General features: G+C 40.3%; 1 protein-coding gene across 2 annotated transcripts in view; it reads left to right on the forward strand.

Moving 5' to 3' along the window:
* LOC126365785 (peptide-N(4)-(N-acetyl-beta-glucosaminyl)asparagine amidase) overlaps window positions 1–27,005 on the forward strand; it is a 53,079-nt gene that overhangs the window by 7,491 nt on the left and 18,583 nt on the right. For both annotated transcript variants that reach the window (XM_050008360.1, XM_050008361.1), the window contains exons 3-4: window positions 8,940–9,278; window positions 20,357–20,539. In XM_050008360.1, coding sequence (XP_049864317.1) covers window positions 8,940–9,278; window positions 20,357–20,539 — 522 coding nt within the window. The remainder of the gene's footprint in view (window positions 1–8,939; window positions 9,279–20,356; window positions 20,540–27,005) is intronic.

Genomic DNA, 27,005 nt, shown 5'->3' on the forward strand with positions numbered 1-27,005 from the left:
TATTTCATGGCTGTAGGATTTACTTCTGGGTTTAACAAACTTTCTGTTACAGGTATTGCAAATTGACGTTAGCAATATGGTCTGTAATTTGACAGATTACTCTTATTTCCTTTCTTGAGTATTAATGTGACCTATGCTACTTCCTAGTCTTTAGGTATAGATCTTTTGCCATGTGAGTGCTTTTATATGATTGCCAAGTATGGACCTATTGTATCAGCATACTCTGAAAGAAACCTGACTGGTATACTATCTGGACCGGAGGCAATGTCTTTATTAAGTGATTTAAGTTGCTTTGCTCCACCAAGGATATCTACATTTAAGTCACTCATGCTGGCAGTTGTACTTGATACAAGTTTTGGAAAATCTACTTTGTCTTCTTTGGTGAAAGAAGTTTTGGAAACCATGTGTAGTAGCTCTACTTTAGAGGTATTGTCATTAGTGACATTACCATTGCTGTTGTGTAGTGAAGGTACTGGCTGTGTCTTGTTGCTGGTGCACTTTACATATAACGAAAACCTCTTTGGTTTTTTGACAGATTTAAAGACAAAGTTTTGTTGTAGAAACTGTTAAAAGCACCTTGCATTGAAGTCTGTACTAAATTTTGAGCTTCAGTAAAACATCACCAAATCTTGGAGATTCTGAGTTCTTTTAAATTTGGCATGCTTTTCTTGTTGCTTCTGCGGCAGTGTTCTGACCTGTTTATATACCAAGGGTGATCAGTACCATTTATTATTAATTTATTTGACATATGTTTCTCAGCTGCCATTGATACTTGTTGTTTGACATTTGGTGTAGTCTTACATAGTCAGATTGGAAGGAGTGGAGACTCTGTCTTAGGAAAGAGTCAAGTACATTTGTAACTGCTTTTTTTTAGATATATTTTGCATTTATTTTTGATGGATTTGGATGTTATGGTGTTCAGTCTTATTACAATGACCTGCAGCTCACTAATCGCTGTATCATGAGAAAGCATTCAGTCCGATTTTGGGCAACATTTTATGCTTACCACCAACTTAAAATGTGTATCAGGAGATCCATGTGAAACTTTCACACTTTTGTAGATTAAATGACAGTATGTGAAATAAGTGTATATTTTCAGACAAGGAGAGTTATGGGAATGAAGAACATCTTTTTATGAACCAAATGATGGGAAATAATAATCATAAATTTATGATACATCCTTGAATATACATTTATAAGGGCCATTCAAAAAGAAACAAGCCAGAGTCTGGAATGCACAAACCAGTGACAGGAGAGTAATATCGCGCCGTGTGTAACTAGGTGTGGTTCCACCCAGAGCATGGAAGTTCACAGCCTGTCGCTAGAGGGCATGCGAGCACATCACGTGACTATACAGACCTAGCAGCAGCAGCATGCATCAATTGTCCAATGCTGTCAGTCACAGGTTATGCTGAGTTCTTCTTTGACCAAGATGGTCCCCTTCTGATTCGCTTCCTGCATCCTGGGACAACAGTGAGTGCCCAGTGTTACTTGCAAACCTTGACCATCCTTCACCAAGCGATCAAATCAAAATGACCAGGCAATCTCACCTGTGGGGTCATTCTGCTCCACGACAATGCAAAGCTTTGTACAACCAACAAAGTCACAGTACTCCTGCAGAAATTCAAATGGCAGGTTCTTGGCCACCCTCCATAGTCAGAACCTCTCTCCCTGTGATTATGCTATTTTTGGTTCCCTTGGGACAAACAATTTGCCTCGGATGACGACGTCCAGCTTACATGCGGAACTGGTTAACATTGCATCCCCGGTAATTTTATGAGACAGCCATTCTCCGGCTTGCGTCACAGTGGGACAAGTGTCTCAACAGCCAGGGTCAGTTCTTCTATCATACAGGTACTGGTTTCTGTAATTATGCCTCTGGCTTGTTTCTTTTTGAACGCCTCTTATACATGCACTACTGCTTTTAATTCCTAACTTTCAACCATAATATTTATATTTACCTGTTGTTCAAGACAAGTTTAAGGAGAAACATGAATAAAAAAGACAAAAGTAAATAAATAAATGTAAAATTTATAGGTCGGAATGTAGTGTACACTTCTTACCTGGTATAGCACTAAGGCCACAATAACCTCTAACTGTGTTTTGAGATTTTAATTGTACTTTGTACTTTATGTAAGTATATAAGGCCTTAGTTGCAATAGATAACTCCCAGTTCAAGGTGACAGTGACAGACATGTTTGTCATGTCAGAAAGTATGTTGTTCTGGTTGTGTCTTCAGTCTGGAGGCTGGTTTGATGATGCAACTCTCCAGGTTACTCTATCCTGTGCAATCCTCTTCATCTCTGCATACCGAGTGGGAAGGCGCAGTGGTTAGCACACTGGACTCGCATTTGGGAGGACGACAGTTTAAACCCGTGTCCAACCTTCCTGATTAAGGTTTTTCGTGAGTTCCGTAAATCTTTTCCGGCAAATGCTGGGATGATTCCTTTGAAAGGGCATGGCCAGTTTCCTTCCACATCTTTCCCCAGTCCAAGCTTGTGCTCTATCTCTAATGTCCTAATTGTCAGTGAGACGTTAAACACTAATCTCCTCCTCCCCCTCCATCTCTGAATAATTACTACAACCTACATCCTTCTGAATCTGCTTATGGTATTCATCTCTTGGCCTACCTCTATGATTATTACTCCCCCCTCCCCTCCCCCACTTCCCTTCAACACTAAATCAATTATCCCTTATGTCTCAAGATGTTTTCTATCTACTGATTCCTTCTTCTATTCAGGTTGTGCCAAAAACTTCTTTTCTCCCAAATTGTATTCAACTTCTCCTCGTCAGTTTTGTGATCAGTCCATCTAATCTTCAGCATTCTTTTGTATCACCACATTTCAAAAGCTTCACTTTAATTCCTTTGCCAAATTTTTCTTTGTTTTTCTTTACTGCTTGCTCGATATATGTATTGAATAACATCAGGGATGGGCGACAACCCTGTTTCACTCCTTTCTCAAACACTGCTTCCTTTTCATGCTCCTCAACTCTTATAGCAATTGTAAGAGTTGAGGAGTTAGCTTCTGTGCAATGTGTAAATAGCCCTTTTCTCCCTGTATTTTAGCCCTGGTACCTTCAGAATTTCATGGAGAGTATTCTAGTCCATATTGTCAAAAACTTTCTGTAAGTCTACGAACGCTGTGAACATAGGTTTGCCTTTCCTTAACCTTCTTCTAAGATAAGTCATAGGGTCAGTATAACCTCATGTGTTCCCATATTTCTCTGCAATCCAAACTGATATTCCCTGAAGTCGGATCCTACAGTTTTCCTACTCTCCTGTAAAGAATTTGTGTTAGTATTTTGCAACTGTGACATACTAAACTTGTAGTCTGATAAGACTTGGCACCTGCTTTCTTTGGAATTGGAATTACTACATTCTTCTCGACATTTGAGGTCATTTTGCCTGTCTCATATGTCTTGCACACCAGATGGAGCTGAGCGAGGTGGCACAGTGGTTAGCACACTGGACTCGCATTTGAGAGGATGACGGTTCAAACCCATGACCCGTCATCCTGATTTAGGTTTTCCAAGACTTCTCGAAATCAGTTCAGACAAATGCGGGGATGGTTCCTTTGAAAGGGCATGGCTGACTTCCTTCCCCATCCTTCTCTAATCCAATGGGATCAATGACCTCACTGTGTGGTCCCCTTCCCACCAAATCAACTAACCAGATGGAAGAGTCTTGTCATGGCTGGCTCTCCCAAGGCTATTGGTGGCTCTGACAGAATGTTGTCTAATCCTTATTGGGGCCTTGCTTTGGTTTAGGTCTTTCAGTGCTCTGTCAAATTCTTCTTGCAGTACCACGTCTCCCACTCTTCTTTATTTATGTCCTCTTCCATTTCTGTAACATTGCCTGAAAGTTCACCTCCCTTGTATAGGAGCCATATATACTCCTTCCATCTTTCAGCTTTCCCTTCTTGCATAGGACTTGTTTTCCATCTGAGCTCTTGATATTCATATAGCTGCATCTCTTTTCTCCAAAGGCCTCTGTAATTTTCCTGTGGGCAATATCTGTTTTTACCTTAGCGACATGTGCTTATATATCCTTACGTTTGTTCTCTAGCCATTCCTGCTTTGCCGTTTTCCACTTCCAGTCAATCTCATTTTTAAGACATTTGTGTTCTCTTTTGCCTGCTTCATTTGCTGCATTTTTATATGTTCTCCTTCCATCGATTAAATTCATTATCTCCTGTGTTATCCAAGAATTTCTACTAAGCCCTGTCTTTTGACCTATTTGAACCTCTGCTGCCTTGATGAATTCATCTCGTAAAGCTGTATTTCTCTCTGCTGTCCTAAACAGTCATTGGCCAGTGCTCCCTCTGAAACTTGGAACAATCTCTATTTCTTTCAATTTATCAAAGTCCCATCTCCACAATTTCTTACCTTTTGGTAATTTCTTTAGTTTTAATCTACAGTTCATAACCAATAAATTGCAATCATAGTCCACATCTGACCCAGGAAATGTCTTACAATTTAAAATCTGGTTCTGAAATCTCTGTCTTACCATTATATAATCAATCTGAAACCTTCCAGTATCTTCATGTCTCTTCTACATATACAACCTTCTTTAATGATTCTTAAATCATGTGTTAGCAATAATTAAATTATGCTCAGTACAAAATTGTACTGGCAGCTTCCCTGTTCATTCCTTTCCCCCCAGTCCATATTCACCCACAATTTCTTTCCTTCTCTTCCTTTTCCTACGATTGAATTCCACTTCTCCATCACAATTAAACTTTTGTCTCCCTTGTGAATAATTTCTTTTATCTCATCATATGTTTGTTCAATCTCTTCATCTGCAGAGCTAGTTGGCATGCAAACTTATAATACTATGGAAGTTGTGTACTTTGTGTCTGTCTTAGCTACACTAATACACTGACTATTCTGTTCATAGTAGCTTATCCACATTCCTATTTTCTTGTTCATTATTAAACCTACTCATATCAGATGTCCTGTTCCTGCTGCTACCAAACTTCACTGGTTTCCACTACATCTAACTACAACCTAACCCTTTTTAAATTTTCTGACTTACCTGCCCGATTAAAGGATATGACATTCCATGCTCCAGTACATAGAACGCCACTTCTGTTTTTCCTGATGGCAACTTCCTCCTGAGTAATCCCTGTCTAGAGATCTGAATGGAAGGGGGGGGGGGGGGGAGGGACTATTTTACCTCTGGAATATTTTACCCAAGAGGATGCCATCATCATTTAACCATACAGTAGAACTGTATGTCCTTGAGAAAAATTGTGGCTGTGGTTTTTTCTTGCTTGCAGCTGTTTTTGGTAGATGCTACAAGGCCAGATCAGTCAATCATCCAGACTGCTGTCCCTGCAACTAATGAAAAGGTTGCTGCCCCTCTTCAGGAACCATACTTTTGTCCACGCTCTTAACAAATATACCTCCGACATGGTTGCAACATTACGGCTATCTGCATTGCTGAGGCACATAAGTCACACCACAACAGCAATATCCATGGTTCATGGGAGGGAGGGGGGGGGGGGGGGGGCGAAGTCAGACAGTATACTCGTTTAGAAAAGTCAACTTTTACTTTGGACAGAGATAATTTACTACTACAGTCGTCTTGGTTATTATCTATGACAATGTCGCAAACAAATTATTCAGCTGATAAGTACTTTAAAACAAATAAAATAATATTTATAATAAAATAACAAGAAAATAAAGTCTGTTGTTCATGATTAAAAAGTTAGCTTCATAAAATATAGGTATGAAGCTGAGCATCCGTGATGCCCTTTTGTGTATGACAGTGGAAACTCTCTTTTTATGGTAAAAAAATTTCCACAAATATTAAGTTTTAGTGCAAAATTGGTATGCAGTGTCAGAAGCCAACTGAAAACCTTTCTTATGGTACCTGAGTCTTCCCTATATGATGAATATGTTTTAAGAAAAAGAGGTGTTGAATTGAGAAATAATATATGTGACTTTTGCTAGCATGTCAGGTGTAGATTGGAGTCACCACCAACAATAATTGTGTGAGTAGGATATTTGTTTAAAATGAGACTCAGGTTTTCACTGAACTGTTAAACAACTGCTTCATATGGCCAAAGGGGAGGGGGGGGGGGGGGGGGGAAGGAGGTGGTGCTAAAAGGAACCAGTTGTCATGTGTAACCTCTACCAATAGTAACTCAGAGAAACTATCTATCTACTTCAGTTTCACTACAAGGTGACCTACTTTTGACAGTATTAAACACACCACGACCAGATACCTATAATGATTTGTGCTTGAATGCTTTCTATTAGCAGTTGGAGCACTGGTTCTCTCTGAACACAGCTATGACAATTTACAACTACAATACTGATTTTGCCAGGTCTGCCCTTGTCCTGTGTGTGCCCTGCACTCCTTATTGACATCCTCTTCTTGGTTTCATGGGACCCTCTAACCTAAAAAAACCACCCAGTCCTCCCCACACACTATTCATGTAGCTGCTTCCTGTGTGAAGTGGACCACTGACCTGTTAACTCTTTGAGTCCGCACATCTTACTGGAATTCTTTTGTTTGGTACCAGTTGGACTGACTGATCATGTCGCTTGTTGCTGGTGGTTTGTCAAGGTTGTCAGTAGATCATACATCCTCATAAATGATAATTAATTGAAACCCTCACCTGCAACAGGTATAGTTGATGTACCTCGATGAGGACAGCTGAAAATGTGTGCCCTGACTGGGACTCGAACCCGGGCTCTCCTGCTTACATGGCAGACGCTCTATCCATCTGAACAACCGAGGACACAGATGAATAGCATGACTGCAGTGACTTATCCCTTGCACACTTCCCATGGGACCCACATTCCCATCTGTCCACAATCTACATACATAATGCACCTAATAGATATTTGCCCATCCACTCATTACTCACATAAACTAAGGTGACAATTCCTGTAAGAGTTCGGGCAACCTGTGCGCATTCACACAGATAAATGTCAATGGATGGGTAGCCTATAACTATATATGGAGATAGTAACTGCTCTTGAAAGAACAGATACCATTGATACCTGTGCAGCTTCACTAGAATAAATGGTAATTAATTGAAACCTCAGCTGCCGACAAGTGCTGCTACTGCAAGAGCAAGAAGAAGGCACAAGGGGATAACTGCTGTTAAACACCACACATTTTCAATTGCTCTGTTTTTTCTAACCAGTTATAGAATTCACTGTTTCAATGGGCTAAGCTTGAAATCAATCATGGTTGTGGAAAAAGGAATTTTTCAGGATAAAATTCCATCAGTTTCAAATGAATTTTGTTATTATTTATGACTTTTGACAAATTAATTTGTCATCTTCAGAATCTCTGTATTGGTTTACCAGATCTGAGTATCTTCTTCATTGAAGCATAATGCCATGGTATGTCCAGAAATGTTCATATTGTATGTAATTATTGTAAGCACTGATTGAAAATTTCCAGTAACTGAATCACACATATGCATCTGTGACATACGTTGAACCAATACCAAGCTTCTGAAGATGATAAATTAATTTGTCAGTACTGTTAAAGCATAATGCAATTATTTGCAATTGATAGTTTCATTAAAACTTTACTGTGGCACTATCTAATGCCTGTATTGTACATTATGTAGGTTCTGTTTTGTTTCTTGTGTTTCTATACTATGTTCATGCCCTATAGTGACAGAATGGGTTAGCAGGCAAATGGAGCAATGTTATGTTAGCAAGTTAGTAGTGTGTCAGTCCTACATGAGAGTACAGCTTGTTTTAAGATTCTATTTTCGGAACATAGTAAAATCATGTGCAGTGCTTGATACACTTATGGTGAGGTTATTATATGTGTTCATCTCATGGGAGTTTGCATCATGATAATGGTTACATATACCCATGTGTGTTTAATTTTCAGACTTGTGAATTTATATGAGCCATACGATCATTGTGTCACAGCAAGACACATTGCAAGAATCTTTGGTATTTTTTACCCTGGTGTAGTTTTTATCTATTCTACATTATGACATGGAATAGAAGGTTAGGCAAGCATGAGCATAATTTGTAGTGACTTTGTTGTGAAACCATTGCCTTAGTTGCCTGGTCTCATTATTTTTCGTAATTCAGATGTATGATCACAATTCCCATTATACAGAGTGTACAAAAGTCTGGGAACACTTTCATTTATTTATTGCACAAGAACCCGGCAAAGAGAAGCAGACATCCCAGTGTGAGTGAAGTGAATGTGAATGTGGAGCGTGTATGAGAGACTTGTCCTACTTGGACATGTTGCAGCAATGGCTGATGCTTCGAATGCAGTTGGACTCTCTGTTCATCTTTCAGCAGGATGCGGCTCCACCTCATATCCATTGTGAAGTTCGTGGGTACCTGAACACGGAGCTGACGCATCGATGGATTGGCCGTGCTACAGAAGGGAACAGCTATTTCATGAAATGGCCTCCCTGATCACCAGATCTCACTCTGTTTGATTTCCCACAGATCTGGCATATGTACCGCCTGTACCACATGATGTAGTAGAGCTCCAGGAGAGAATAAATAAATAAATAAATAAATAAATTGTTCAATGTTTAGTTCATGTGCAATAAATAATTGAAAGTGTTGCTGAACTTTATGTACACCCTGTATATTCTTCAGCTGATGTTTTACATTTTAAAATGATGACATAGTACTTTGAAACTGGTAACGTAAGACTTTTTTTTTTTTTTTTTTTTTTTATTTTTTTTTTTAAAGAATAATTTTATGCATCGTGACTATGGCTTCACTACTGTAGTGTCAAATAAATATTTAACTTATATTACAGTCACACCCCTTTATGACAGTTATATCAGAATAGAAGCTAAAATAATAATAGCTTGTCAATGTTATTAATTTATGCACAAAGCATATCCCCACCCACCTTCTTTCTCTCTTTCTTTCTCATATGCATTGCTTATGTACAAAAACTAAAACTACAATATTCTGATTTTCAGACCTCATTTGCACACTTCAAGAGTCAACTTTTGGTTATTTCTGAGACAGTGCTGGGCCATGAAAACAAATTGTTACAGAAGAAGGCCTTGGCGTTAATTCCACTAACAGAACTAGAGATAAAAGCAGTAAAACATATGCGATCCTTACAAAAAGCCATTAAAAATGGTGCAGAGGACAATGGAGCAGATGTGCAGGACATGCTTTTGTTAGAATTGATGGCATGGTTTAAAGAATCATTTTTCTCATGGGTTGATTCTCCAAAATGTTGGTTTTGTCAAGGAGAAACAAAATTTCGTGGCCACAGTAGTGATCCTAAATATAATGGAGACCGGGCAGAGGTAAGTCACTGTTTTGTTTCATGCAATACACTCTTTGTTCTCTCTCTCTCTCTCTCTCTCTCTCTCTCTCTCTCTCTCTGTGTGTGTGTGTGTGTGTGTGTGTGTGTGTGTGTGTGTGTGTGTGTGTGTGTGAGTTTTTGGTAGGGGGGAGGGGGGAGGGTCGTGCGTGTGCGTACCTCAACTTGTGTACACATACATGTGTGCATTCAGAAGTCTGTGTGAATGCATGTGGGGCGGGGGGAGGGGGGGGGGGGGGAGTGAGTTTTCTGCTATGCCTTATGATACTTGATTAATTTGCTACATTATTGGAAATGGTTTATTGGTTCTGTAATATTTGGCTCACAGTTAGGTAATAACACTCAGAGCCAACAGTGTTTCACAAAATGTTGCAGCAATTGTGGCAGCCCATTTTTAAACTTACTGTGCACAAGCACCTTACATCCAACGAAAATTGTGACCCTGATCTGAGAAAGTACACAGACTGTGACGTGTGTTGCATACCATTGATGGCTGCATTGTTTCTAGGGTGAAATGGTGCACCTATGCCGTATCAACTGTAATGATGTCACTTAACTCCTTGTTGTGTGATAGTCACTCTCTGATTGAAACAGACCATGTCTACTACTTCTGGAGTGTTCCCAATTAGTGACCTCCTTTGCCTTTCCAGATCTATTATGTCTGTCTGGGCACCACTGAATTGCTGATGCCAATTGACTGTTTTTGGAAGTGATACTGCCTTGTTCCATACTTCTTCAATATCTTTGTAGTAACATATGTATACAAGGGTGGACTGAAAAGTTCTTTAAATGAAATTTTATTTTCCAACATAATCTCCTCGAATATCAATACATTTCATCCAGTGGCTTTCCAGTGCCATTACCCTCTCTCTGTAGTATTCATTCGGAAGTGTTGCAATGTATCTAGCTACAGCCAAAGTGCCTTCTCGATTGGATGAAAAGTGCCAATCAGTGAGAAATTTCTTCAGTTTTGAGAACAGATGCTCCAAGGGAGCAAAATCCGGAGAATAGGGTGGATGTTCCAGTACTTCATAGTGAAAATACGTCAATTTCCCCATTGGCAAGACACTTTTATGGGCAGATGCATTGTCCTAATGGAAGGTGACTTTTTTGTTTTTTAAGCGAAGTTTATTTTCACGAATGCTTGCATCTGGTTTTATTAGAAGCTGGGAGTAGTATTCTCCAGTTATGGTTTTTCCATTTTCCAAATCATCAATCAATAAAATTCCCTTTGCTTCCCAAAACACTGTTGTCAGGATCTTTTCCTGCAATGGCAGCAGCCATGCCTTCTTCAGTGTACATAGTGCTGAATCCATGTTTCATCCACTGTCATGCATTGATGCAAAAAGCCCTTCAGTTGTCCTTAAAATGCACCAAGCACTTTTCAGAAAGTGTCATGCGAATGTGTTTGTGAGTCACAGTGAACACTTGGCACCCATCTTGTGCAAAGCTTTCTCATGTTCAATTCCTGGTGCAAGATATGATCAACACATTTCTTTGATATCCCTAGAGCATTAGCAATTTCATGCACCTTTATACGCCAGCCTTCGAAAGTAATACTCTGTACTTTGTCAATGATTTCCAGTGTGCTTGCACTTTTTGGACATACTTCATGTGGATCACCTTGGACACATTTACGCCCACATTTAAACTCGGCCACCCATTTCTTCACGGAGTAAACTGAAGGTGAAGAGTTACCATACCCCCTAGCTGCAAATGAATTTTGGTCAGTGTTAAACCTTCTTTTATGAAGAATTTAATCACTGTACAATACTCAGTTTTTTCCATTTAACTGCTTCAAACGATTGCCTACTGTCAACTGTTGCCAAAAATGACTTGCAGTTTTATGTGGTGTCTACTAACACATGTACGAACATAAGGGGGAATAATCATGTGAGTAGTGCTGCGATCTCTGGGACGAGGCCAAGAACTTTTCAGACAGCTCTTATAATCTCATGTCTGCACATGTGTTTCTCTCTTAACACAGTGTTGCCATCTACTGGAGACATATTAATTTCCTTCCTTCAAGCTGTATGTGCAACTGACAAACAAATGCTAGAAATTTTTGGAATCGCAGGGTGTCAAAAGTGTGATTGAGTGTTGGCATTGTGTTGGTGATCAGCAAGCAGCAGTAAATCAATTAGAGGTATGTCATCAGTGTGTATTTAGCATGTTATAGCTTTTATATCATGATTTTACCATTAGGTGATAGAGTGAAGGCACACATTGGCCAGTTAAAAAAAAAATCACCACCTCTGTATTGTGTTAATGAACATTCCAAAGACATATTCAGCAAATGACAGATGCAAGAGATACAGACTGCTCCTTTGGTCACTTACATGTATACAGAATAAGAAACTGCCCAATGTACCAGGATAATTCAAATGAAAACTTTAATTATTTATCATTATGCAAATGAGCTAAGATAGAAAAATTATAGATGTATAATTTTTCAGTGTAGTCCACCATGACTTATATTACATCCACTCCATTGTTTAAAAATTGCATAGATACCGCTTGAGTGTGAACGCAGCCGCTTATGGTCTAGAGTTTTCACCTCTTTATCACTTCTGAAATGCTTGCCTTGCAGTGCTTCTGTGAGCTTTCTAAACATGACAGTCACTGTTAGGTGAATGTTGGTGCGTAAGGTGGGTGTTAGAAACATTCAAATTTTGTATCCTGTGTAGTTACTATGATTGAATGGGCAATATGGGGACAAGCATTGCTTTGTTCCAACAAAATACTGCAGCGGAAATCCTCATCATTTACTCCTGATTGCAGTTTGAAGCAAAGCATATTTGAGTGTGAATTACTGGTCATTGGTGGTCTATGTAATGCTCCCCTCAGGGGGGCTTACAACTTGTGAGTGCGGGGCCCCAAGCTATTACAGCACATACTTCCTTTCTTGTGCTGCAATCTCTCATCTCTGACTATCTTTCCTTCTGTTACATATAATAATAATAGAAAATCCTAGATGGACCAGTATGTATAATAAAGTAAAGGGAACCACTCACGTATAGCAAATTGATATGTGGAGCAAAGAAACACATAACAGAAAACAGCATCCACACTAGCTTTCGAGTGCTAGCTCTTTTTCAAGCAGAAGTACGCACATTCACACACAAAACCACCCAAATGTGCACTCTCATGGCCATGGCAAGACTTTCTTCTCTTACTCTCTTTCTCATGGTGGCAGTCTTCGATGTCAACCCAGCTGTTTCCTAGGTTCTGCTTACTTTCTCAGTATATTCATTCATTCAGCACTTTTTGCCTGAAGTAATTTTTCAACCCCTTCTGTGTTTGACCTTCATTTTCCAAAGTTTTTCTGACTTGGGGAGTACACTTTAAATACTGCCCACTGAATACTGTGTTACAGTTCAGGTGCACACAATACCTGTGTAGACTCTTGTGTGGGCTTCAAAGCCAAAGTGGTAGCTGATCTGATCTGGAGGAGTCAGTACAAACCCTCTCAGGTAAGCATCCTGACGCCCAGTGATCACACTGCTGTTTCCTCTGCTGCTAGCTCTCTGTACCCACCAAAGAGTAGATGCCTGTCTTCCTGGAGTGTCAAGGCTCCAAGCAAGGACCATTGTGCCCGATGACATTAGCTGCAGCTGGATAGCACCTGTGGGGAGGTCCCTTGATCAGAATAGGTGGCATCAGGGTGGATGTTTTGCATATGAAATATCTTAAATTACACCAAAATGGTGGCTGTTCTGACCTGGCCATCTCATCACTTAGGAATAGTAATTTAAATGCGCACAGTTAAAATATTTCTATTGCTTTCTCCACACTGGCTACCTCAAGGAAAGATGGACAAGCCAGCCATCTGGGATTGGAACAATTTATCCAGTACTTAGTATGTACTCAAACTGATGAAGACACTTGTACCCTGACAAAGCCTCTGTTTTTTGTGGAACATATTGGAGATAAGTTTGGGCAAGCTGAGCCATTGGGCAAAATGGACAGTGGTTCACTATTGATTAAAGCCACCTCTGCCACACACTCTACAGCTCTTCACCGATGTGAATGTCTGGTTGACATACCAGTGACCATTGCCCCATGGTCCAAGGAATCATCGTCGACAGAGGCCATACACTCCAAACAGATGAGGAGCTACAGGCTAATCTTGACCAGGGGCCATACGTTTTATCCAACATGCCCAAAAAGATCCCAAGGGTAATCAGACAGATACAAGTACCTTCATCTGAGCCTTTTTGGGGAATTTTCCCCCAGAAAAAGTCAGTCATGTTGTACTGGTATGACATGAACCCTTAAATCTCACCACTGGTGAGATGCTTTCAATGCTTATGCTTTGATTATATGTCATCCCACTATACAGCAGACCCTAAATGTGGTAACTGTGGACAATCATTCTGTGGAGGTAGTCCTTGTGAACAAACACCTTCCGGTATTAGTTGCATGGAGCACCATTCTCCTCTGGAACACCTAGTCTTCAAGAAGGAAAAGAAAAGACAGGATTATAAATCTATTGACTGTCTGTTGTATACTGAGATACGAAAAAAATATGAATGCCTATAACCTATTGATATGAAGACCAGTCACATCTTGTGGTTCCCACAGCACCATTTTCAGAAACCACTTCCCACACCAGGCTGGAGGAGCAGCTTTCTCCTGAGGCATGTACCAGAGGCAGAGCTCCCTCTCAGGACCCATCTCCCCAGAACCCCACATATCAGAGGCCTGACACCAGCTAATAGCTGAAGGAACCACTTCTGTGAGTCATAGGGATATGTGCTTGTCACCTGTCCCCAGGCTAATGGCAGGTAGGCCATTGCAAGAATCCCTTGCCCCAAAGGTGGAGAGGAGGACTAGTGAGAGTAGGGGGAGAAGAGTCGAGACGAGGCTACTCTGGTGATCAAAGAGGTGCCAGATGCCTTCACACTGTCAGATTCTGAACCAATGCTAGTTGATGTTGTTCGATCCTGATCGGTGACAGTCAATGATCGTGGTGCATGACTGAAACTCCTGGCCCCTTCATGCTTGAATGTGATCATTCAGTGGAACTGTAACGGTCATTACTGTCACCTGCTGGACCTACAGTACTTCATTTCCTCCTCCTCCTGCAATATGTGTTGTTCTACAAGAAACAAATTTTACTGATGACCATTCCTCAACACTCCATGGTTACTGTGCATGCTGTTGGAACCATGCTGACACCGAGATGGTATCTGTAAGTTTTTGCAGATGTTGTTAGTGGGTTCCCCTTCATACCATGGTGGAAGCAATAGCATGTGGGTGCAGATGACCTCAGAAATAACCATTCACAGTGTTTACTTACCTCCAGGCATGCTTGCTTACATTGAGTTGATCACCTGAATTCAACAACTTTCTCTCCCTTTTCTCCTACTTGGGGACTTCAGTGCACACCAATCCCTGTGAGGCAGTGCCATTTCATCTGATAGGAGCCTTCCATTTAACCAGCTTCTTACTGATCTTGATCTGTGCCTCCTCAATGATAGTACACCTACCCAAATCAGTGCTGCACATTTCAAATTATCGGATCTAACAATCTTTTTCCCATGTCTTGTGACTTTGCTTTGTTGGTTGCTATGTGACAACCTATTTTACAGTGACTACTTTCCAGTTGTCATGTTGCTTCCTTGCCACTGCCAGATGGACCAACTACCACATTGATTAATTTGAAGAGCCAACTGCCAGTTGTATGCCTCTGCTGTTACCTTTGCCTCCTATCTGTCTGACTGCATTGACGAGGCTGTGCATAACATCTCCAACTTGATTACTTATGCAGCTGGAGCTGCTATTCCTCTTTCTACAAGTCCTCTCCATTGCTGGCCAGTGCCATGGCGGACCAAAGACATTGTAGTTGCTGCTCATGATTGCCAATGTGCCTTGCAGTGTTTCAAATGACATCCTTCATAGACCAGCCTTATCACTTTTAAATGACTTCATGCTAAGGCTTGCTATCTATTTTCAGAAAGCGGTGCCCCAAAGCTCATAAATCTTAGCTCATGCTAACTAATTAAACATATTAGAAAGGAGAACTGGAAGCACTAAATCTCTTCACTGGGAACATATGGGTCTTCATCCCAGGTGTAAGCCAAGCCCCATAGTCTTCTGGGCTGCCAAATTGTACTGGGCCTCTTGCTTCAAGATGTTCTCTGTACTGACAAGCTGGCTACCTTGATACCCGTGATTTAACAGGTCAGCATTCTTTTGTTACGTGACAGCCTTCCTGGCACGTAAGGGACAAAGAAGCCCTCTCTCCTTCACCTCTTGACAAATTATGTGATGAAACTTTCACTGCCTGGGCACTGCTTCAGTCTCTTGCATTGTGTCACGGTATGGTCCTAGTCCCCGACTCCATTCAAAGTCATATGGTACAAGATCTGACTGGTACTTACTGGCTTCATTTCCTCCAGGGTCTTAAACCATATATGGCTTGACAGTGTCTTCCCTTCACAATGGTGAGATAGTACCATCGTTCCAATCCTTAAGACCGGTAAAAACCGAAGATTCTTCAACAGTTACTGGCTGGCTAGCCTCACCTACGTGCTCTGCAAACTGCTTGAAAGTATGGTTGCCTATTGTTTATGCCGTTTCCTTACACCTTTTGTACCCCAGTGTGGTTCCCAGGAGGAACGATCCACAACAAACCATCTGGTTAGTTTGGAAATGGCAGTCCAACAGGCTTTTCCTAAAAGCCAACACCTCATTGCAGTCTTGTTTGACCTAGATAAGGCATATGACAAGGCCTGGCGCCATCACATTTTATTTAGTCTCAATCTCTGGAGCTTTCGAAAATCCCTACCAGTTTTTATTCATCAGTTTTTACCCCACCGATTGTTCCGGGTTCACGTTCGTACTTCACTCATCTCTCCATGTGTCCAAGAGAACAGCATCCTGGAGGACTCCATGCTGAGTGTCACATTCTTTCTCATTGCATCAGTGATCTCTCAGACCACTTGTCACCCCTGCATTGTATGTCGAAAACTTCTGCATTTGGTACAGCTCCCGTGTGTGTGTGTGTGTGTGTGTGTGTGTGTGTGTGTGTGTTGCCTATATCTGTTTAAGGACTTGTTGGCTGTCTACTTCTGCATTTGGTACAGCTCCCGTGTGTGTGTGTGTGTGTGTGTGTGTGTGTTGCCTATATCTGTTTAAGGACTTGTTGGCTGTCTTTTTGTTGTGCCTATCTGTGACTCGGTGTCTCCACTATATGGTGAGTAGCAACAGTGAATCCATCTTGGATTTTCCATTGTTTGATTCTACTTATGACTGCAAATCTGAAATGCATCCAGCTGATAGGAACATGTATCACAAGATTAACTATTAACAACAGAATGCAGCCCTTGAACTTTGTCATTTTAGCAGAATATAGTCATAATGTTATTCTCAGATGGACCTTCTTGTAGGCATTACAAGCAGTAATAGACTGTGGTAGATCAAAACCCCAGATGGACGAAGCTATTTCAATAAGCACAGATAACAAAGATTACTCTGGGCAGTTGCTTGCCATTGAAGACATTGTTACCTGCCATCCTCAATGAAACAGTTTCTACTTAGGAGTCTAAATGAGCAGTTGAATAGTGAAACTTTTGTTGATTGCTAAAAGTTACTCAGGCTCACAAAAAAACTGCATGCCATTAATGATTGTAAACATTATACATGGCCAAGAACTTTTGATAAGTAATTGTCTGAGCAGGCCCTGAAGGTACATGCATAGGGCTACTGGACCAGTCTAGGAATGGCAGCTTAGTGTCATCAACAAAGAATCGTACTTCACTACCATTACAGGCAACAGAAGGAAGGGAGCAACTACTTACTGGCTGCTGTCAATAGGATATGGGATGACTGGGATAAACATCAGTGGGTGTTGGCCATTTAGATGCTTTCGTCTCCGCAGTGGATAAAAGATTGGCCAAGGAGCTCAGAGTAAAAAACTATCAGTGCAGGGAATCATCCATGAATTATCCAGCACTTTTATTGGATGTCACTGTCTGAACAATAGACAATCCAAGAGGAAGTGGAGAAGATGCTGCTGGATGACGTCATTGAGAGTCCTTGGTCCTTTCATGTGGCTCATATGATGAAGAAGAAGGATGTCACGTGTGAAGTTGAGAGCTGTGCTGGTGGTGCGTAACTACTGGCGGGTCACCCAAGCCAGATTGGTCTCGACTTAGGATCCAGACGAAGTGTGTCCCACAACATAGGGCAGGGGGGCTCTAGAGGCATGGTGAAGCCAGCTTCCCTAGGGGAGTTAACCTAATACAAATCCTGGTCCTCCAGGATGGTGTCGTGAAGAAGGTAACCTGAGAGAAAAGGAGAAGTATACAGTGGACTCTATATGATCGCCTTGAGGACCTGGACTTTGTGGTCATCATCTCCCTTCTGTCCCGCACTTTCAAGGATATGAGTGAGCAGCTTAAAGAATTGGAAACAGAAGCTCGGAGAGTTGAGCAGATGGAGAGCTTTTGTTACCTGGGAAGTATTGTTTCCAAGAATGGAGGGGTGACAGAAGACCACGAAAGTAGGATCAAAAAGCAAAAGGGGCCTTTGCCCAGCTGCGACCAGTTTGGACATCTGATGAAATATTGTTGAAGGTAAAGCTTAAAATCTTTGACTCAGATGTAAAATCTGTTCTCTTTTGGAGGTGTGAGATGTGTAAGGTTACAGCAGAAATTAAAATGAAAGTACAAACCTTCATGAATAAATATTTGAGGACTGTACTGGGAGTACACTGGCCAAATGCTATCTCAAACCAAGAACTATGGCAACGCATCCAACAATGGATAGCCGAGATGATGGTAAAAGAAAGGAAATGGAGATGGATTGGACACACCCTGAGAAGAGGCCTGCAACACATTCCAAAGCAGGCTTTAGAGTGGAACCCACAAGGAGCAAGGAGGAGAGGCACACCAAGGTCGACCTGGTGCAGGACTGTTGAAGCTGAGGTGGCAGCTGTTGGCCGCTCCTGGAGTAACATCAAGAAGATGGCAATGAACAGGGTCAGATGGAGAGTTCTAATATGTGCCTCCACGTCAGAGTAAACGGAATTAAGTCAAATAAGTTACTAGAACACCAAGCACTGGCCAGTGAGACACAGCCTGGAAGACTTGGTATGGATTTTTACACCTGTGCAGAAAATAAGGCTGCTGCAAAAGTTAGGAAAGTGCTAATTAGGGGTATCTTATCCTTCATTGCTTTTTGGATGTCACATATGAAGTTGAGGATTATGACCCTTTATCAAGAAGACTGAAGTGTGGGGGTGTTGTCCATGCCCTACTGCAATCAAGAAGCACAGATAAATGATGGGAGGTTACTGGTAACCTACTTGAATCATGAAGCTTGGACAGGAGGGGCTACCGTCGATGTTCATCATAGCGATGAGGATGCAACAACATGATCACCACATGAGAGTTTACCAGTGCTCCCGTATAAGAGAGCATTGACAAAATCCATGGCCCAGATGCTGTAATCGGTCCCAATGAGAACTTCTAAACAGCAGATTACTGTTTTTCGAAAAGGGGGAGCAATGCTGTAAACTGTGGTGCATGCAGTGTGGTATAGTGGCTAGCTTCATTGGCTAGTGTGCTGTGGCTTGCCAGTTCAAATATGACCACCAGTAATTCAGTAATAGTATGTTACTTAGTAGCTATCATATCTGGAAGATTCTTGGAATACCTTACACTTTTATTGTTTGTGTATTCTGTAATATTCAGTGTTTGCTTAAATACCAGGAATCTGGAATATTCAATCTTTGTATAAATAACTGTGCTAAAGTAATGAGGTAATTATAGATTTTCATATATGTTATTATGCTGATGCATTATACTTGGAAGCAGCGAAAGTGGTGGCTGGAGGGACAGATCAAGAAGATATTCCTTCTAACTTTTTGTTTACTACCCAACCTACATATTCAGTCTGGTGTTCAGGAGATATCCAAAGTCTTTGGCTAAATGGTTTATTAGTTTTGGCACACACCTGCTCCCCAGAGTGAACCAACAACAGTGAAGTAAATAGCAGCTGTAATTTCATTGTTCAACACAAGGAAGTTGTTCGACAGCAGCTGAGTGAATCAGGCACATGCTACAGTATAAACCATAATTGTTTTGATATTGGCTTCAGACAAGTGACACTAACAACAGTGTGCATTTACATTTGTGGGATGAGGAATAGACCTTTGACACTCTCAAAAACAAGGAATGTGAAGCGTTCGAGATTGTTGTCTTCCTCCACACTACTACTGTGGCTGCTCCACAGTATAGTATGCTACTGAGGCATGACCTTATTATTTAGCAAATCATTTGCTAATTTATTGCTAAGGAGTGAATATTTTCTGAAGAAATATTGATACAAAATCACTATTTCAAAGAATTATGGTTTATGCATCTTAAAAAAAAAGAAAAACTTGCAAGCATGTTTGGTTTCACAGCTGTACTGTTAAATTCAACACCTTCTTCAACAAGGAATGCCAACAGCCTTGCCCCAGCGGTAACACCAGTTCCCCTCAGAACACCGAAGTTAAGCGCTATCAGACTGGGCTGGCAGTTGGATGGGTGACCATCTGCTCTGCTGTGGGATGCACGCAGCCCTTGTGAGGCACACTGAGGAGCCACTTAATTGAGAAGTAGCGGCTTCAGTCTCGGAAACTGAGATATGGTCAGGAGACTGGTGTGCTGATCATATGCCCCTCCATATCTGCACATGGTGACCACGCCTGTGGGCTGAGGATGACGCGGCGGCTGGTCTGTACCAAATTGAGCTTCTTGACCTATTCGGGTGGAGTCTAGTTCAGATTTGTTTAGTTCAACAAGGAATGTTGCAGTGTATTTTAATTCTCTCTGTGGACTGGCATGATGAATGGGGTTTAACACTTATAGGTACAAATGATGAAGATGTGGATTCTTGAAGCCAGTTTGTGCAGATAAATATTTGTTCTGAATGGTTGCAGTGGTCTGTTGTTATAAAATTTATATTTTCATGTACAACAATGACAACAAGTGATGTATGTTCCTTTTTTTTAATAACTGAACAAGGGTTTGAATTGTGATGCAAGCAGTGCTTTAAATTATGTTTCAGGTATATATGTGCACCTTGTGCCGGGAAGTAACACTCTTTGTTCGGTACAATAAAACTGAAAAACTTCTAGAGACAAGGAAAGGACGTTGTTCAGAATGGGCAAATTGTTTTGCTCTGTTGTGCAAATCACTTGGTTGGGATGTTCGTGTTGTCTATGATGTGACAGACCATCTTTGGGTGGAGGTTTGTTCATCTTTTAAGTTAATAGAAATATAGCTATGTAATTTTGACATTTGAAGCATTACAGTAATAATTATTGTTGTATGACTTGTTTAATATTTTTGCCCTGTTTTTTTCTCACTTAATGTTTGTCCCTTTCATTAAGATAATATGAAGGCTAAAAGTGACCAAGATGTTTAACAATTATTGATCTCCCCCCCCCCCCCCCCCTCTCTCTCTCTCTCTCTCTCTCTCTCTCTCTCTCTCTCTCTCTCTCTCTCTCTCCCTCTCTCCCTCTCTCTCTCCCTCTCTCTCTCTCCCTCTTCCTCCCTCTCCTTATCTTCTTCCTGTCCTGGTAGTGCTTGACAGTGCATCTGAAGGTGTTCATCATAGAAGCTGATGTGAATTGGAACTTTTGGAAGAGAGCTCTTTCATTTGTATACATGCACACTTACTTACTTTAATAAATTTGTTTCAAACCTTAGAGTGTCTTAATCCATTATGGGTCATTATTTGAAATTTGGTGAAGATCATGTGTCCGCCTGTTCTGTCGTGACCATGTCAAACGTGCCTTGCAAAAAAATATCTTGTAATTACAGAGAGAGAAAATGGAAAGAGATTAATCAAGAACTTGTATAGAAATGTTCATATCTTTTTCATGTTCACATTCTCTACAAAAGCCATACAAGAAAACATATTCTCTGCTCTGAGCTCAAACACGTGTCATCAAATGTGACTCTATAAGCTTTTCTTGTGAATATGTTCAATATACTGGATGATCAAAAAGTCAGTATAAATTTGAAAACTTAATAAGCCACGGAATAATGTAATAGAGAGGTAAAAATTGACACACATGATTGGAATGACATGGGGTTTTATTAGAACAAAAAGAAAAAAGTATTGCTAGATGTGTGAAAAATCTCTTGTGCACGTCGTTTGGTGATGATTGTGTGCTAAGCCGCCACTTTCGTCATGCTTGGCCTCCCAGGTCCTCAAACCTCGGTCCTTGCGGTTATTGGCTTTGGGGTTACCTGAAGTCACAAGTGTATCGTGATTGACCGACATCTCTAGGGATGCTGAAAGACAACATCCGACGCCAATGCCTCACCATAACTCTGGACATGCTTTACAGTGCTGCTCACAACATTATTCCTCGACTACAGCTATTGTTGAGAAATGATGGTGGGCATATTGAGCATTTCCTGTAAAGAACATCATCTTTGCTTTGTCTTACTTTGTTATGCTAATTATTGCTATTCTGATTAGATGAAGCGCCATCTGTCAGACATTTTTTGAACTTCTGTATTTTTTTGTTCTAATAAAACCTCATGTCCTTCCAAGCATGTGTGTCAATTTGTACCTCTCTATCTATGATTTATTCAGTTTTCAAATGTATACTGACTTCTTGGTCACCCGGTATATATGGCTCTCAAGTCTACCACCACACCACATTTCATAAATCCCATAATATTTCTTTTAGCCAGCTGCTCAACATTGTTAAGTGGTACCTGTTGATTACTGCTGGCAAATACAAACAACCAGTGTTGGGCCCCTTAAAATAAATTCTCAGTTTCAGGAAACAATATGTATACAATATTCCTTACAATTGTGGAATGAATATATTAAACAGATGTCAACAGAGCAAGATTGACCTGATGAGTTTTATTGATAGTGGGACAGTAATATAAATTGGGAATAGTGGAGCATCCTCTTAGCACAGGATGTCACATGATGGACAAGAAGGCAAAAATTATATACTTAGTTTTAGCTTTGTAGAACTGAACTATGTGATAAAGGAGGCAATGCATATTCAGGTGACAGGTAATCTGAGAAATAGGATCTCAGAATTACCTCTAACTACAGACTGGAACACAACACTTCTTGTCATTGGACAGAGAGAAAAACAAGAATTTGTGGTGACAGTTCCACCTCAGCGTAATGTAGGGTCCTCCTAGCTAACAGTTTTTATTTGGCTCCCAGCCACAGTGACCCTCAGCAGCAGCACTAATGGCACGGCACATGCAAGCCTGATGAGGGTGTGTGAGGGAGCAGGGGGCAAAATCCCTGAGGCCCAAGTAAGTTTCTCAAGGGTTTAGGTCCACAAGACTGCTAATTTGGCAAAAATCAACCTGCTATTGCAAAATAACTTTTATATCATATTATAAATAAAAAAAACATTACCCCAGCACTAGCATAACCAATCAAGCTCCTCCTTTCCCCTTCAGTTTTATGAATCATACAGACCAATAGCATACACTTCTATTTCATGCTTAATCTTGAATGCACAATCTTTTCTTTTGACATCATGCACTCAAATTATCATGTGATCGATTCGAAAATGCACTTTCCTTAAAAGGTGTTGGAAATCCTACCAAAACATTTTCTCCACAAGTGTACTCAGCGACAGCTGTGAAACATCCTTATACTTTGGTAGGTCTGCCAACAACATTTAAAGATAAGGCACTTCTGATTGCTTCACAAGGTGATTTTATATGAAAAGCGAGCATGCAGGAAACATTTTGCATTCAACAGTAAACACAATGTAAAACATTTCTATTTGTGTATAGTTCTCCTGGGAGAATCATGAAACTGAAGAAATGAAATAACACGAAAGATGTACATTGGCCATGTTGATGCTGTTCTTCCATAGAATAGCTAATTTACATTACCAAACCTCATGTGACTTGATGTGATATTATTTCTTGGTCAAAGAGGCTTGGACTTTGGAGGTTCAGCTCACAAAATTGGAGATGTAAATAATGAAAATTTCCTCAGGATATTAGAGCTCTTGAGCCACTATGATCCAATTCTTGCAAAATACATTAGCAAGGTCTGGAATGCTTTTAAAAGTGCACATCTGTCAAGTGATACTCAGAATAAATTTATTTACAGTTATGCCCATCATGTCAGGGGTGCCTTGTTTCTAGTCAAGCCTATCATGTCAGGGGTGCCATCTTAAAACTGAGAGGAAATGAGAAGTATTCAATTTTTGTTGATGCAATTCCCAACTCATAACATATTGAACAAACATCATTTATCCTATGTTATATTTACTTCAAGAAGGAACTCGATAAATATGAAATAAATGATCGGGTTTTGGAATTCATGGATTGTAATCAGAAACTGAGAGTTACTATTGCACATTTAATTTGGTCGACACTTTTGAAACATTCAGTTCCAATTAGTGACTGACACAGACAAGTTTATGATAACTGAAATAATATTAACTGGTCTTATGAAGGAGCTCAGACACATTTTCTTCAGTGAAATCCTCTAGCAATGTGTGTTTGTTATACCCTTTTGTGGTGTCCATGCAGCTGTGAGGTGTCATGAAGCATGTACTTTTTTCAGTGTGATTCAAATTCTTTACAACCTGTTCAGTAGCAGTCCATTTGTTCTGAAACAGTGTTGGAATCTCTTAATATTCTGAGTATGATGCCCATTGGAATCTCAGGTTTGTTGCATAATTAAAAAATACAGTGCCTAAAGGCAACTAAACAGCCACCAGAATGAATAAGTTTTCTAGAAAGTACTTAGATTACAAAGCAGACACCATAGGAAGAGCATTGGTTTGGACATTGACCAGAAATTTGACATAGACTCACCAGGTATCACATGGGCCCATGTGGAGAGCCACGAAGCATGACAGTGTGTTAACAGTAACCATATATGGTCACAAGAGTGGTGTCCAGAAGTGCCAGTGTGAAAGGGGCAATGCAGCCTGCTGCACAGATGAAAGGCAGGGGCGGCATAGCCCATGAAAGTGTTCAGTACAGACAGCGATCCAAGAGGGTCGTCTTTGTAGGTCAGGCCTGGGGCCTGGAATTGTAGTATTTGCTCTGGTAGCCATGTACCTCTCTCACTGGGATTTTGCAATTGGAAGCAGTTTACTCTCATTCAATGCACTATCCAATTCTTCCTCAGACAAGCAATTGAAGATTGTAATTATTCAAGTTTTATCCTTGTTCATTTATTTCCTGACTGAGTTACATAACTCTTTCATACTTCCACATAGTCATCTCCTCATTAGCTGACTGGATGGACCTTTTCCAGTCTCCATTGTCACTGAGCGTCTACACCGCTTGTTGGATACAACATAGGGATATCTTTTTCTGGTGTCAGATGTGGGGTTAGGTCATGGAATTAGTGTATAGTTATCATGCCACGTGTTATAGGAGTAGGTCACATCTCTTTGGAATATCAAATCTGCTCATCCTGATGTCATGATGAAACAGCTTTGAGAACCCCTTTTGCGGTACTTGAAGAACTACAATCTTCAATTGTTCTTCTGTGCAAGAATTGGATAATGACTTGCATAAAGTTCTCCTGATAACAAAAGTGGCTAAGTATGAGCTTGAGTACAGCCAGCCTGACCTACACTGATGTCGCTCTTGGACCACTGTCTGTACTTAACTCTCTTGTGGGCTACTCTGCCCCTGCCTTTTATCTGTGCGGTAGGCTGTGTCGCCCCTTCCACGTTTCGTGCTTCCCGACACCACCCTGCGGAGCCTCGTATGACCATATATGGTCACTGCAATGGACTGCTATGCCTCAAAGCTCTACATGTGAACTCATGTGATACTTCGTGAGTGTATGTAATATTTCTGACTAATGCCCAAACCAGCGCCCTTCCTGTGCCATTTCCTTTGTACTTCGAGTACTTTCTAGGAAATTTATTTGTTCTGGCTGCTGTTCTGTTGCCTTTCAGGCATTGTATTTTTTAAACATGTGACACCTTCCACCTATAGGGAAAAATTTTTAGGTGGTGTCCTCAGCAACTACTCATTTTTGTATGAGGTTTTTCACAAATTTTATTCAATTAATGGGGTAACACACACATTTGTTTTACACAGTAATGTTCAAAAGACACACACAACTGCTTTACAGCTGTCCACAACAGAAATACGTATAAATCAATCTTTTACTGTAAGAGAAACATTTATATTTTTACATTTCACATTGAATATCATTGTTACATATTCTAATACCTGAAATCAGATACATTTTATATTACAATATGAGACATTTTGTATTACCCTACCAATTCTCTTTTCTGCTACATTGGTATGTATACTATTTTACAGTCAACTTTGCAATGAATTACATTTGACTCATTGGTGTACACTTCATAACATAATTACAATTTCAGTACTTAAAAGAGAAAACACTTTGCACTAGTTTTTCACATTTTCTACCAGTGTTATTGTTCACCAGCATTTGTCCATTTTTGTCTTAACACTTTGATAAACACCACTTCCAACATTTTTAGCAGGCACTTCACTGTCTCTAGAAGTCTTTCTTGCAGGATGGTACGTGACTCTATGCCTCTCTGGGCACTGATTTATTATAATGTTTCTAACACATATTTTAGTGAAACAATCATTATCTATTATTTTGCACACACATTTAAAACAGTCTCAGCAACATTTACAATATCTATATATTCAACATAATATTACTATAATTACTACACCAGAGCCTATTAGACTCAAGAAAGAGAAATGACTTAACGAGATGTCGCTGAAGGCACTTCTCTCCTGGTATTCAGTCTCACTTTGTAGCTCATCCAACTTATGTCATTCAGCTGTTAGATCATCTCAATGGCTAATGGCTAGTTGTAATGGAAGTTCCAACTTTAAGTTCACTTATATTCTTCCTCTCATTATTCACTATGCAGCAATCTATTTCCGTGTTTAAGTTTGGCACTATATCACTACTGGGAACATTTGTTCATATTATATGTTCAGACTGTATCACCATCTGAGCCATGTACCCCACAACGTTTACTTAAAAGTTGTATCTTCCCTGTGCCTCAGAGCATGATATCAATGTGATTTATGTCATGCCAGATGACTGTAATGCGTTTATCTACTGGGACTACCAATAGACATTCATTATTACTTAATGGTGTCCACAGACTTTCATTTAACACTATTATCTTTTGCACACAGTCCTTCTGTAACTGCTTGTTATTTAACTTTGCATACTGACATTTTGCATCATCAGTTAGCAATAGCTCTTTCTTTGGGGCAATATGTGTAGATAGATGTCACATTCTGTCCACTTTTGAGAGTAATGGTAGTATTTTATACACATCGTTCTCTGCTAGTGGGATATTTAACACATAACTTAAGATGTTTCCACCAGCAACAACATCCAGATCAATCATTCTGTGTACCTTAATGTCGACAGGGAACTGCTTGTTTTTGATGTCCTTTGTTATTAGTTCTAGATCTTCGTGACGTGTAATGGACTGACCAGATGCAGTTCCAGAATACCTTTCTGAGCATTGTTGACAGTCGTTTTCCCATTCTAGCCCATTGAAAATGTCCATCAGTTGTATCAGCTGTTCGGTAACTGTGATCAAAATTACTACTCTCTGAAACTGTTTGCCAATAATGTTCTCAAATTCTATGATGTGCCAGCTTAATTGCTTCATTCCATGCATGATAATTTCCTCATTTGTGGCTATGGAGCCTACCATTTGAAT

The sequence above is a fragment of the Schistocerca gregaria genome, chromosome 4 (genome assembly GCF_023897955.1).
Source record: "Schistocerca gregaria isolate iqSchGreg1 chromosome 4, iqSchGreg1.2, whole genome shotgun sequence".
In the NCBI taxonomy this organism is placed as follows: Eukaryota; Metazoa; Arthropoda; class Insecta; order Orthoptera; family Acrididae; genus Schistocerca; species Schistocerca gregaria.